The sequence below is a fragment of the Dipodomys spectabilis genome, unplaced genomic scaffold (assembly GCF_019054845.1).
Source record: "Dipodomys spectabilis isolate Male_0828 unplaced genomic scaffold, ASM1905484v1 ptg000277l, whole genome shotgun sequence".
In the NCBI taxonomy this organism is placed as follows: domain Eukaryota; kingdom Metazoa; phylum Chordata; class Mammalia; order Rodentia; family Heteromyidae; genus Dipodomys; species Dipodomys spectabilis.
Genome location: NW_024870954.1, coordinates 646,621 through 661,228, shown reverse-complemented (window position 1 = coordinate 661,228; position 14,608 = coordinate 646,621). Strand labels below are relative to the sequence as shown.

The 14,608-nt window shown below is 43.5% G+C and overlaps 1 protein-coding gene and 1 pseudogene across 4 annotated transcripts in view; one reads left to right on the top strand and one right to left on the bottom strand.

Annotated features, from left to right (window-relative positions):
• Ncapg2 (non-SMC condensin II complex subunit G2) overlaps positions 1-14,608 on the bottom strand; it is a 60,505-nt gene that overhangs the window by 11,718 nt on the left and 34,179 nt on the right. For all 3 annotated transcript variants that reach the window (XM_042701013.1, XM_042701014.1, XM_042701011.1), the window contains 9 exons: positions 12,028-12,098; positions 10,838-10,991; positions 10,578-10,751; positions 9,981-10,097; positions 9,739-9,879; positions 9,268-9,367; positions 5,502-5,689; positions 3,482-3,622; positions 772-875 (listed from right to left, as the gene is read on the bottom strand). In XM_042701013.1, the coding sequence (XP_042556947.1) occupies positions 772-875; positions 3,482-3,622; positions 5,502-5,689; positions 9,268-9,367; positions 9,739-9,879; positions 9,981-10,097; positions 10,578-10,751; positions 10,838-10,991; positions 12,028-12,098 (1,190 nt within the window). The remainder of the gene's footprint in view (positions 1-771; positions 876-3,481; positions 3,623-5,501; positions 5,690-9,267; positions 9,368-9,738; positions 9,880-9,980; positions 10,098-10,577; positions 10,752-10,837; positions 10,992-12,027; positions 12,099-14,608) is intronic.
• On the top strand, positions 153-666 carry LOC122126412 (annotated as a pseudogene). The gene has a single exon (XR_006150921.1). The product of XR_006150921.1 is annotated as a 60S ribosomal protein L26-like (transcript).

Here is a 14,608-nt window from a genome sequence, read left to right as displayed (position 1 = left end):
GGAAAGCCCATGTGACTCTTATATCCAATTAACCATCAGAAACTGGAAGTGGAGCTGTGGATCAAAGTGGTAGAGTGCTAAAAAAGAGCTCAGGGACAGAGCCCAGACCCCGAGTTTAGACCACACAACTGCCAAAAAAAAAGGGGGGGGGCTCTTCCCCCTTTTCGGCCATCGCTGAAGCAGCAGTGGCCAAAATGAAGTTCAATCCCTTTGTCACTTCTGACCGAAGCAAGAACCAGAAAAGGCATTTCAATGCACCTTCCCACATTCGCAGGAAGATTATGTCTTCCCCTCTTTCCAAAGAGCAGAGACAAAAGTACAATGTGCGGTCTATGCCCATCCGGAAGGATGATGAGGTGCAGGTTGTACGAGGACACTATAAAGGCCAGCAGATTGGCAAAGTGGTCCAGGTTTACAGAAAGAAGTATGTCATCTACTACTGAACGGGTACAGCGAGAAAAGGCCAATGGCACCACTGTCCACGTGGGCATTCACCCCAGCAAGGTGGTAATCACCAGGCTGAAACTGGACAAAGACCGCAAAAAGATCCTGGAACGGAAAGCCAAATCCCGCCAAGTAGGAAAGGAAAAGGGCAAATACAAGGAAGAAACAATTGAGAAGATGCAGGAGTAAAATAATCTTATATACAGCTTTTGAACTTCTTAAATGAAAAAAAAAAGGGGGGGGGAATTTATTTTTTAAATCTGAGAATAGAGGAAAAATGCTAGGCACCTTATAGCCTCAGTACATTTTAGAAAAGGAGACAATTACCTGACCACGTTTGGTGACTTTATTATTATTCCTACCAGACACCTTGAAAATGGCGGAAGGTCAGAAAGACACTGTGGGAGGGTCAACTCTTTCACATCACAAACCTGAAAGAAAGTTTTCAATCAGTGAATTGTAACTTGAGCCTAGGCTAATAGTTCGTTTTGCAATGATCCTGAGTTTCCTCCTATACCCAAAACCCAAGACAAGGACTTTTTACTATTATGCACATAAGAGAGCTATACTCAGGGAGACATAAAGAGGCCATGCCTCTCAGAGAGCCTTCCATCAAACATTCCTGTGATTTTATTCTGTTCCTATGTGTTTATGCCAAGCCAACTCAGCCCCTTTTCCCCCTCAGTCCAGATTTTGGGCCTGCAGTTCTGTGGTGGTGCTGCACGGCACTGAATGTAAACAGCATAGGGCACTCTATGCACTCAGCCCCACAGCACATCCTGTAGGAGGTCCTGACAGCCAGGTAAAGAATTCCTCACGCAAGTTCCTGCTGCCAGCAAAAGTTTATGCTTGTCTCCCACTCCTCACGGTCACGGAGGAGCAGGAGGGCTCTAGCAGGAGGAGTGTCTCCACCTGATTCCAGACGGCAAGGCAAGCTGTGGCCATCTGGCATGCAGAGCAGCCACTCTTCAGTGGCTACTCAAAACTTTCTCACACAAGTAACAACACAAGGTTCATATGGAATAGAAAAATGGAATAGAAAAACACCTGATTCACCAAAATTTGGCAGAAAAAGAAGAAAAGCAGATGGCAGGAAGGGAAACAAACATTGAAATGATGCTTTTAATTCCAAGTGCATCAGTCAACAACTTCATTAAAACCAAATGAATTATAAGCAACACAAATAATGGGATGTCAGACTGGATTTTTAGAAAACCACTCACATGGTACTTATAAGAAAGACTTTAAGCTGGTGCTGGTGGCTCACGCCTATAATCCTAGCTACTCAGGAGGCTGAGATCTAAGGATCACAGTTCAAAGCCAGCCCAGGCAGGAAACTCTGAGACTCTTATTTCCAATAAACCACTAGAAAACCAGAAGTGGCGCTGTGGCTCAAGCAGTAGAGTGCTCACCTTCAGCTGAAGAGCTGAGGGATAGCGCCCAGGCCCAGAGTTCAAGCCCCACGACTGACCAAAAAGAGAAAAACTTTAAACATGAAGAGAGGTTAAAAGTAAAATAATAAAACTAGACATAAGAAACATAAGAAAGTTGGCTGAGATCAAAGCATTACAAGCAATGGAGATATTCTTTAACAAGATAGTCTGTGAAAAGAGGACTTTAAATGTGTATGCTCACCATAGCAAAGCAACAAAGGAAACTGACAAGAGAGTTTTTAAAGAGAGACAAATTGGGGCTGGGAAGGTAGCTCAGTGGTAGAGCACTTGCCTTGCATGCATGAGGCCCTGGGTTCAATTCCTCAGCACCACATAAGCAAAAAGAAAAAAGCCAGAAGTGGCGCTGTGGTTCAAGTGGTAGAGCACTAGCCTTGAGCTGAAGAGCTGAGGAACAGCGCCCAGGCCCAGAGTTCAGGCCCCACAACCAGACCCAAAATAAAATAAAATAAAGAGAGACAAATCCACCACAGTCACAAACGTGGTGTTGTGTGTCCTGCTGACCAATCTCGATCTTCAGGAAGGAGGCAGCGGAGGCCAGCCTCAGGCCCGTCCTGAAAAGGAGCAGAAGGCAGGCCCCTCAGTAGAAAAGCAGCCTGCACTCCAACAGAGCAGGAATGGTTCCACACACAGCACAAGGCAGTAGAGAATACACAGCAAACACCACGCTATGGGCCAGAACTCACAGGCAGGTACAGGAGCAGACTGTGGCCAAAACCATCACTGGTTTTTGTAACTTATCTGATACATCTCCTATAGTAAGTTTAAGCTTTATTCTGTGTCATCTATCATTTACTTCCTAAACCAAGTAACTGCCCTTCAAGTTTTGAAAAAGGGCTTTATATTCTATTTAATGTTGTAGGATTTATTAGTCATGGTTCTCTATCATCAAATGTATGTGACTGAGTCATGTACTGGACAGTAATTCTGTTGTGAGGACCATTCTCGCAGTGACACACGGGAAATCACCTAGCACTGCCTGCCTCAAAAGGCGGGCGAGTCAGTGCTGCATGCAGCAGTGCACGCAGCCCCTTACGCTAAGCAGGCCTGCTCTCTTCATTTTGCCCTGCTTATTTCGCCACCTACGCAATTAGCAGGGCATCTGTGATGTGGAAACAAACTGTTTCTTTTGGCAAAACATCATTTTTTGTGTGTTGGTTTGAATTATCATTCAAGCTGATTAATAGGATTCAGTCATTCTTTAACAAACAATACAGCAAGCAATCAGAGATGCAAACTCTCCATTCCAAAATAACCCAGAACAGTCCTGTACCCTGCTCTTAGTACCTCTGCCAACTCCCAGGAGAGAAAAACCTTCAGAGATGTGTCAAGTCATTCAATTTTCGTAATGAGCCAGCAGAAATATCCACAACACGAGAAATACCCACAACAGGCTCCGTTTTATCAGGAGTGATGACACCCTCGGTGATCACGTGACTCTATACTATTAGCCAGCTACCAGACAGTGAGGTGCAACCACAGGAAAGCAAGTCCTCGCGCCAGGACTGCATCTGAAAAGCCCAAATGGGCATTGCGAGCAGCATCCTGTTCAAAGATCTGGAAATGTCAGTATAAATATAACTCGCCTTCCGCAGTTGGTGACTTATCTCCACCACAGGAGCAGCAATCAGAGTAGAAAGGATCCCCCGGTGGACAGGAGTGTCCTCATGCCAAGACTGGACAGTGGTTATAAATTCATGAAGAGGGGTCTGAACAGAATAGAGGAGCTGCAAGAAAACACATCCATTAAAACCATGGTACAAAAACAAAAACCAAGCCATGCACCAGGAATTACCATAGGACATTTCTTCACCAAACAAAACGCTTCAGGAAAAAAGTAGCAATAGTAAGAAGGGGACGTATCTAGGAAGAGAGGGACAGTAGCGAGGAGGGAGGGGAAGAGCATCAATAACATTAAGATAACTATAAAATAGTGCATTCCTAAGATGATACTTAAGCAGTGTTAAGACTTGATGGCAAAAGTAATGATTTTGGCATAAATTACATTACCTGAGCACAGACACATCAAATGGCTCCTCAAATAAATAAATACTTCAAAGGAATTCAGTATGAATTAAGAAAAACTGCGCAGCCGGGCGCCGGTGGCTCACGCCTGTAATCCTAGCTACTCAGAAGGCTGAGATCCGAGGATCACAGTTCAAAGCCAGCCCCGGCAGGAAACTCTGTGAGACTCCTATCTCCAATAAACAACTAGAAAACCGGAAGTGACTCTGTGGCTCGCTTGCCTTGAGCTGAAGAGCTGAGGGACAGCATCCAGGCCCAGAGTTCAAGCCCCACAACCGACAAAAAAAAAAAAAAAAAAAAAGAAAAGAAAAAGAAAAAGAAAAACTGAGGCAATGACTTTCAATTACTTCCACCACCTAAGACAAGTAAAACTGGGAGGTCAATATTTCATAAACAGCCTCCCATTAAAACATTTGTAAACATCTTCATTAGAAAACAATAGTTGGTCTGGGAAGGTGGCTCAGTGGTAGAGTGCTTGCCTCGCATGCATGAGGCCCTGGGTTCGATTCCTCAGCACCACATAAGCAGAAAAAACTAGAAGTGGCGCTGTGGCTCGAGTGGTAGAGTGCTAGCCTTGTGCTGAAAAGCTGAGGGACAGCGCCCAGGCCCAGAGTTCAGGATCCATGACCAGCAAAAAAATTTTTAAAAGTTACTAGATAGAAAAAAACAATCAAGGCTCTTTCCAGTAACATGACTTTGCTATGGAATTGGCATGCATTATTTCTAGGAGGAAGCAAATCCAGCATACACGTTTTTACAAGAATTGGTTCCTGGCTGGGCATGGTGGTTCACGCCTGTAATCCTAGCTACCCAGGAGGCTGAGATCTGAGGATCGCGGTTCAAAGCCAGACCGGGCAGGAAAGTCTGTGACACTCTTAACTCCAAGTAACCACAAGAAAACCAGAAGTGGTGCTGTGGCTCAAGTGGCAGAGTGCTAGCCTTGAGCTGAAAAGCTGAGGGACAGCGCCCAGGCCCAGAGTTCAAGACCCACGACCAACAGACACAGGAAAAAAAAAAAAAAAAAGAATTGATTCCCGTTTCCTTGTATCACACCAACTTCTACCATCAAGGAAAAAAAAGAATCCCTTCAAATCTATGACTCTGCTCCCAACCTGGGGGCTGATGTTAACAATAACAGAATGATCCACTGTGAAAATTAGCATCTCTTCCAGGCTAGGTTTCTCTCCCTCTGAAAACAAGCAGAATGATTACCATTGAACATGTCTTCTATTTAGGGATTCTAGCAGACCAATGCACATGCAGAGGCAGTGCTGATCCCGTTCTGTGTTGGTCCTGCCAGATGGAGGGCTTGAATTCCAGAGTTCTTGCTGTTAAGACTGGCATAGATAAAATATGGGGCTCTGGGCCTATGACCCTCCAATCCACACACTAAGGACCATCTCTGAGAGTATCACCACAGGATATGGGTATACTTACCTGAGGGACAAGATTTCAGCCACAGCCCCTACATCAGGGCAAGTGGCCAAACATGTCCATATGCACCTGTGATCTCCACCCCCCCGCCCAGTCAGCACCGAACACACCCTTCACCCCAGACCCAGACAGTCAGGGCACCAGTACCCGCAGTCCTTCTTCCGGCTGTGTCCTGAAGCTCCGTGCTATATATTCCAGCATTTTCTGAAACACTTCCTGGACCTTGTCAAACAGTGCTGTAACTTCTTCATCTGAATCTGTTTTCTGAATCAAGGAACTCCCAGTTACTTCTTTCAAAATGCCAAGAAGTAACGAAACATAAAAAAATCCCTTCACTGGAAAGAAAAGAAGAGCAATTATCTAATTTCATAATTTAGGTAAAGTGCTTAACATATGCATATAATGGTGATGTACAAGAGCCTATTTATTACTAGTGACCCAATACTGAATCCCACATTGGTCAGGTTAATCTAGATTCTAACCTAAATAAAAATTGTGCTACATTTAAGTACAAAATACCAACTTCCCTAGCAATAACAGGACACTGACTCATTCACTAAAGTAACAACTATTGGCTGCATGCATGAGCATACAGCAACTGGGAGCATGAACTCAGGACACCTGAATTAAAGCATGTGTATTTCTCTCACATAATTCTCACAAATCACCAACTGTGAGAGCAACTGGGAAGGCATGACACCTCTCAAAGTATGATTTGATAATCCCACAACCAACTGTTAAAATTTCCTACACATGGTGGTTATAATTTTCTTTTTCTTCCATATCATTTCCTTTATTGTACTGAATTTTGCAAATTTTACTCCACATGTAATCTTTTTATTTTATTTTTTTGCTGGTCATGGGGCCTGAACTCTGAGCCTGGGTGCTGTCCCTCAGCTCTTCAGCTCAAGGCTAGCGCTCTTCCACTTGAGCCACAGCACCACTTCCAGCTTTTTCTGTTTATGTGGTGCTAAGGAATCGAACCCACGGCCTCATGCATGCTAGGCAAGCGCTCTACCACTGAGCCACCTTCCCAGCCCCTCCATAATGTAATCTTAATTATATTCTTTGGCCCTGAAACCTCCTTTCTAATCAATCCTGTTGGTAAGAGCAACAAAAGCAGAGCAGAGGACCTGCCCCATCAAGCCTCATGGGAGTTCTCCCTCACCTCATCCCAGTCTATCCTAGCTTTTGACTCACCTTCCAGCCAAATCATGCTGCAAGATGCCTTAACACAAAGCAGTCAGGTGATAAGGCACAGAAATAATGCTCCTTGTGAAGAGGCTGTCATGAGGTGGCCATAAGGGCTTGCCTAGGAAACAGGCCTGCAAACACTAGACAAAGCCACTCCGCTCTAAGGCAGGCTAGATCTACTAAGCTCCACCAGAGACAGAGCTAGTTACAACCCCAGTCTACCTGCTGAGATAACAAGACAGATGGTCCATTCCCTGCATCCAATGGCCCTGCAGGAAGCCTAGGCTCTGCCAGAATCAATAAAAACTGCAAAAATATCTGAAACCACAACAGAAATTTTCAAGGAACTATGATTTAAAAGACACCCACTGGTCCCACGGAAGCTCCTCAGTGGGCCAGGCAGAGGGTGCTAGGCTCAGACTTCCTGCAGGGCAAGGGCTCTCTGCAAACTGACAAAAAGGTAGAAGGCTACAAGTTCTCATTAAAAGCTATTTCATCCTATTTAAGTGTATGTGGTCAGGACAAACAAACTCCTAGTGACAAGTCAGACTGCACAGAGGGTGCTGGCTGGAGGTCACATGCTAAGGGTTTTCCTCCCATGGCTCTTTCCAACCTGTGACTCTTTTAGACACCAAGTGTCAGTGAATAAACAAGGAGTGCCTTAATGCTGGCTCTCAGCTCACCGCCTTGTGCTGTCCCCATATCGTATGAGGTAGATGTGGTCTCCGGGGTGCAACAGCCAGCCTGCCTTGCATTCTCTCTGTCAATCATCTGTATCATTTCAGCTAAGACAAAGTCCTGCATTTACAGTACATTTCTATACTTTAGAGATTTAACATTCCCTTTTAATTATGCTAAACTCGTACTAGGAAAACTCTGCCTTTCCCATAAGCCCTGTTACTTTTTAGTGTCTGACTTTGCAGAGAGAATGGAGGTTTATGAAGCACGTCTATTGTGCTATATTGTGAGCACCTGCGTGTTAGTGAGCAGGGTCCTTGCCTCTAGGCAATGTGCTGGGCTACCACAACAGCATCCCAAGAATGCCTTTTCCTAGCGCACTTGGCATGAAGAATGACATAACTGAACAAAACTAACATAAATGTAACTAACTTCTTAAATTAAAACCACTGGGAGAGCGAAGGAAGGGGTGACACTGTCCAAAAAGAAATGCAATCATTACCTGACTTAGGTTAACTGTAACCCCTCTATACATGAACTTTATAATAATAAAAAATAAAAAGTTAAAAAGTTAATAAAAACTCATCTGTGTGAGGGCTCATTAGTCCACGATGCAGTGACCAGTACACTCCAGTCCACCTGGTTAAAATGCAGCTTTATGACTGGATACATTTCAACCAGCTAACAGAAGGATGGCCACAGAGTGGCCCAATTCTGAAAACCTTATTTACTGGGTATGTAAATATAAAGAGTGCTCCAGCTTCATTAGGGGGAACTGAGTAACTAAAGATTCAAAATCCTATAGCTTATAAATAAATATGTAAGTCCTGAATGATAAATAAAATGTCTTTATTAAAGTCATTTTGACTGTTTCAGTCATTAAGCTTAAATCACTAAGTATAAATTGCATAATGAGTTTAATGTAAAAGCTAGACTACGAAATAAACAATGCTGGTTCTACTTTACGTCTAGTCTCTAACGGAAATGTTAAAGCAATGACATATAATCCTGAGTGTAACCGAAGGTAACCTCAAGGTGCTGGCCAGTATCAAGCTCCAGCAGCACGTAGACTAGACAAGACCCTGCCCAAAGATGCTCAGGCCGTGGCTAGATAGGTGGACTGGCTATCACCTGACTAGAGCCTTACTGAGTCTAACTTAATGGAGTACCTCTCCTGAAATAGCTCTGGGCTTAAGGAAATGCTGACGTTCCATAGATCCTGTAACTAGAGTGTACAGCAAAACCCATCTAGAGAGTTTACTCCACAGAGACCACCAGTGGGGCTAGGGGCCGGTAGCTAGAGGTGGAGGGCAGGGATGGGCGAGGAGAGAACATAGCACCAGTGCTCTTCCCGCCAGACTGACCCTGATGATGACCAGAAGCCAAGCGTGACACTCTCCTAGCCACATGGCTGGCCTGAAGGCTAAGAGAACCTTCACCCTCAGGAGTTAGATGGTTCAATCATCCTGACATTTGGGGGGGGGGGGGGGGGCTGGATATGAGTCCTAGGAACTGTTACTGAGCTCCTTTTGCTCAAGGCTAGCACTCTACCACTTAAACCACAGCACCACTTCTGTTATTTGAATGAAGATAAAAGCCAAGTGTGAGTAAGATATGAGCCACTGGCCCCCTGCTGATCTGACACTCTTGTTGCCATATAGCTATGCCACCATTCTCCTTGGACCAGGGGGTGCTACTCAACAACTCCTAACTCACTCCACCCACAGGAGTGAAGACACAGCAGAACAAGAGGGTTCTTCTGTGAGACTTGCTTTAGAGATGCCAGGCTGGGTCATGTCTGCCTAGTGATGGCAGAACCCCAAGACCCTATCAAAACCAGGACACCTGTGTCTTGGGATTCCCTTGGAGTGTCAGCCTTGGAGAAACCATTCTTTTAGCATAAGTCAATTTGCATAGCACGTCTGTCTCTTAAAAGCCAGAGTCCTGATCTGCAAGTAAAGGAGCAAGGGAAGAAAGAAAGCACTAGCTTCGAGTATGCATTGCTCTAAAGTAGCCCAGTAGTGAATGAAGTATACTGTGCCTGCTTGCATGACTCCAAGACTCTGCTGTAAAAGTTGTGTTTGAAACTTCGAATTTCCAAGGCCAACCATGACAACATCTTTACATACAGTCAAGTAGGTCTGTAAAAGAGAGATGTGTTCACTGTTACCAAGAGATTTAGTCAGGCCCAGCAAAGCTTCTCCTATGTGGTGTAGTGTACTCATAAAAAGAGACTTACAAAGATGTTTCTAAAGGAATTTCTATATAAATGTATTCTCACATTTTCCCACAAGAAATCAAGATATTTAATTCCACCAACCAAGCACCTAATGCACAAAACTACATTAAAATTATGTTGCTTATACTTTGTGAAAAGATAAGTGCTAGATACTTCAATGCATCTGTTAAATATTTCAAAAGAGCAACAAGGTCCATAACAGCCACCTGGACAAAAGAAGCAGTCCTGCACACACAGCACACCATGACCCAGACTGTGGCCCAGACTGCTGACCTGGATAATCTGCTGACAGGCATCCTTTTGGAGCTTCAGATGTTCTTCTCCTTGATCTCGAATAAGAGGTAAAACTTTGCTTTCTAACCAAAACCCAGTGTCTTCCAAGATGGACAGATGAGTTTTCCCTTCTGAGCAGAACTATCCGACACAATGAAAGGACAAATCAGTGATGACAGAAGCTCTGGAACATGCCACTCACTCCAGACCCACTCGTTTAGACCTGGGCCCACACAGTGTACCTTATGCTGAATATGGATGCCCAACCGGCAGTGCAGACTGAAGGCTCGCAGTGCAGACACCTGGCTGAAGTTAGGGGACTTCTCACCTGGAGACTGCAGAAGTGATTCCAGGTCTGCCTGTAAAATCCCAACCCAAAAGCCATGTTTAAATGTACTCCCCGTAACACCCAAGAAGCAGGCATTCGGGCCACAGGTGAGGAGGAAGACATCAACTCTGGAGAAGCCCGCAAGCAGATCCAGTGAACCAGGACTCTCCTCCTCCCCAGACCATCTCACGCCTGGTTCTGCAGAGGATGGTAGAGCTGCCAGTGGAGACAACGCTGGGAGCGCAGGAACACAATGAAGTGACATGACTCCTAGAGACCTCAGAGAGTAATATGCTCCAAGATGCAGCTTGGGCGGAGATGTGGGTGTGGGGCAGTACTCAGGAGAAGGGCATGGAAATGGACCTACTCCCAATGCAGCCCCTCCCACATCAGTGCCCTTGTAGATGTCCCAGCTCAAACATCACAGCACCACTAGTATGAAGAACATCTACCTTACTGTATCACTGCAACTTTCATGCACAATCACTCAACTTTCAGAATATCAAGTTACCTTTGACGTCTCAAGTGCTTTCAAAAGATGGTTAAGTTTCTTCCGGGGTGCAGAGAGCAGGCATTCTCGATTCTTTGGATGGGTCAACAAATACTCCATGTAAACCAGTGCTAAGTCAGGTTTTACTGGACGTGTGTCATGGATTTGCACTTTACGCTTAGAGGCCATATTACTCTGAAGAAGGTATAAATGAGCAATTAGAGCTCATGTTCCTAGAAAAGAAAGTAATTTCCAGAACACAGTAGTTCTTAATCACACACCTTGGCTCGGGGCCGTTCCTCGGGCAACCAGTCATCCAGGAGCTCCAGGATATGCCCCACCTGGCCCCAGGAACAAAGACAATCCAACAAGGTACAGTAGCTCCTGCCAGCAACACCCTCCTCCTGGTTTCTCAAGACCGAAATCACACCACAGCTGAGTCAAGTACATAAAACCAGGACAACACGTCAACAACAAATTCGATATATTCCAATAACAAATCCCTCATATTCCCACAAAGGGAGAAAAATCCTCACTTCAGATAAGTCAGGGTTGTTCAGACATTGTTGCTATATTGATACTGGTATTCTGCAGGACACAGACAGTAACTGTCCCACACCAAAACACCAAGACAACAACTCCACGAAGGTCTCAGTGACCTAGGATATGTCCTACCTCCTCAAGACCTTTTATTTTTGTACTAGCTCTGTCAGATTCTAGACCAAGAATTGCTAATTTGGAATTAAATTTCGTTTAATGTTAAAAATGTTTGTTTTCCACAGTATCAGTTCCCGAGCCTGTGCTGTGGCCCTGGCCGGTCAGTGTAGGAATCTTTTCAATAAAGTTGCTTCTTTAATAACAACAAAAAAAATGTTTGTTTTCCATAAATATGAATACAAATAACTTATTCTTACTAAGTAATAAGGAAAACTCTAGATCTACATTATCTGGTAAAAGGAGTATGTGAATAGAAGCTCAGTGATGGGGTATATAGATATCATGTGTAAGGCTCTAAGTTTGATTCCCAGCACCACAAAAAAAAAAAGAGAAAAGAGTATGCAAACTACATATGCAACTCAAACTTTTCTAACACTCATTTTAAAGTGTGAAGGGGATTGGGTAAACTGAGTTTCAAAGACATACATACCTTACTTAATCTAATCCAAATGTCATTCTTAGTCAATATCCTTTACACCAAGGCTTTGATTCCATGTATGTTTTATACTTACAACATCTCAAATCCAGATAGCTACATTCCCATGTTTAGAGATATGTATAACCAGTGGTGGCTGAGTGGCCTGGAGTTACAACACCAGGTGTTAAACACCAAGACTTTCAAGTGAAGTCACAGTTCAGTACCTCAGGATCTCTTCTTCATTACCTGACAACTGCAATGCTAACTGAAATCACATCTAGCCGAGGTAGAAAGGTTGAAGCACAAGAGTGTCTCTCCTGCTTTGCTTCTGCGTACCTGAAGAGAGGGACAGCAGACGCTGGCATGAAGGACATCAGTATAAACAAAGGGATCTTGCAGCGTTCATCCTAACAGCAGAAAAAGAAAAACAGAACAAACTCAGGAAATTTGGATACCTCTCCACATTACTCTGAATAACCTAATTCCAAAGGTGCTAAGATTACATCCTATGACTTTCTTCAATGTTTGTAAACCAACCCATTGATAGCAGGTTAGAGGATGAGATTACTGTCAAATCCAGGATCCTGAAGGTTTTATACAACTTCTCTACTATGCATCTGCTATGTTCCAGGCACTATTCTAAATCCTATGGACACTTGTAATGAGAACAGATTACAGACCCTGCTGTCATACAGCTTGTTCTGCTCTGAAAACAACAATAAATAATGTAATAAAATCAACTATACTCTTGGTAGATAGTCAATATATGTGAAATTAACTCTCACAAGAAGCAAATCATTCAAGAAGAGTATCTTTAGGAAGACAGTATAAACACACATGCTTACAAAAACAAACCAAGTCTAATCAAAGCCACAACCTAACAGCTGGCAAAACGGTCAGGGACTACAGGCAGATTTAGTTTCTTCCTCTTGTCAAAATGGACAGGACTAGGGCTGGGAAGGTGGCTCAATGGTAGAGTGCATGCCTTGCATGCCAGAGGCCCTGGGTTCGATTCCTCAGCACTACATAAGCAAAAAGAAAAAAGCCGGATGTGGTGCTGTGGCTCAAGTGGTAGAGCGCTAGCCTTGAGCTGAAGAGCTGAGGGACAGCGCCCAGGCCCAGAGTTCAGGCCCCATGACCGGACCCAAAAAACAAAAAAAACAAAAAACAAAAAAAACAAAATGGACAGGACTAAAAAAGACAAACCAAACCACAGGAAACGTACAATGTTACCTAATAAGTGCTAAGAGCTACTAATATAGCTCTATCAGTATTATCATTATTGTAACAAGCAATCTGAGCAGATTTTAATTGCTTAGATTATACCAAGAATACCACTATAGATAGATAGATAGAGATAGTTATGTATCAAAACCCATTTATGGTACATAAGCAACCAATGGTAAGTTCTAAAGTGAAATAATTTTCCTAACAATACACATGAAATACAAACAGGTGAAATCAAAATCTGATGTGTCATCTGCATACCTTGACCCTCAACACAGAATAAAGAACTATTTCCCTAATGTCACAAATAGCCTGATGCACGTGCTCATACATCCACTGCCAAGGTTCCCTGAGCTCCTAAATTCACTATATCCAGTCCTAGAGACCCTGTGCATTTGCCACTGTGGGTGGCTTGTTTTATCTTTGGAAATTTCTGAGATAATACTGCTTTCTTTGCCTAAGGCAAAATACTGAGTTTAAAAATTTACTAGAAAACTTGGCAACTGAGATAATTTACCTTCATGAGCAAAAGCTCAAAAGCTGAGTGCGTAGCTCAGAGATGATAGTCACAGAAACAAGGTTTAAAATTGGTATGTAGTCCAAAATCACAAGTTAGTAGAGTCAAGGATAACCACAGAAATCAGAGGGAAACGGGAAAAAATACATACATATCTTTTAAAAATACATACAGCAGCTTCACTGGACATTGATGAAAATGAACTAAGCAACTCAAGGGCAGCAAAGGGATGGAGGGAGGGAGGAAGAGGGAAAGAGGGAACAGCTAACACTAAGCAAAAGGAAAGAAATGTACATATCACCCAATGCAGAAGAAATAGTTGTATTGTCAAAGCTATTTATAGACCACAATAATGACAATTTGCCTTATGAAGGTTAAAATTTGTAAATTTTATGTAATCACTTAATCTTAATAAAAAATTATTTAAAAAACTGAGTTAGTAGAGTGAAGAATAATCAAAAAAAAAAGTTTTTAAGATCTACGGTCAGCTATGATCATTCTATCATTAAACTCTATCTTCAAAACCATTATCTGGCTGGGCTCCGCTGGCTCACTCCTATAATCCTAGCTACCCAGGAGGCTCAAATCTAAGGATCATAGCTCCAAGCCAGCATGAGCAAGAAAGTCTGTGAGATTCTTACCTCCAGTTAGCCACCAAAAAAGCCAGAAGTGGAGATGTAGTAGAGCACTAGTCTTGAGCAAAAAGCTCAGGGACAGCACCCAGGCTCTGATTTCAAGCCCTAGGACCAGCCCACACACGCTCACACACACACAAAAGCACTATTTTTAAAAAATACATTTCAAAATTCAGCACCAGTGGCTTAGGCCTGTAATTCTAGCTATTCAGGAAGCTGAGCTGAGGACTTTTGTTCAAAGCCAGCCCAAGCAGTAAATTATATATATGTATGTATAGTTAGGAATAAATTTGCATTTTTAACTTGTACTATTTTTTTGTGGGAGAGGGGAGGCTTGAACTCTAGGACTGGGCACTCTTCCTCAGCTCTTCAGCTCAAGGCGAGTACTCTACCACTTGAGCCACAGTGCCACTTCCAGTTTTCTGGTGGTTTACTGGACATAAGTTTCAGCCTTTCCTGTCCAAGATGGCTTTGAACTGTGATCTTCAGATCTCAGCCTCCTGAGCAGCTAGGATTACAGGCATGAGCCACCTGTGCC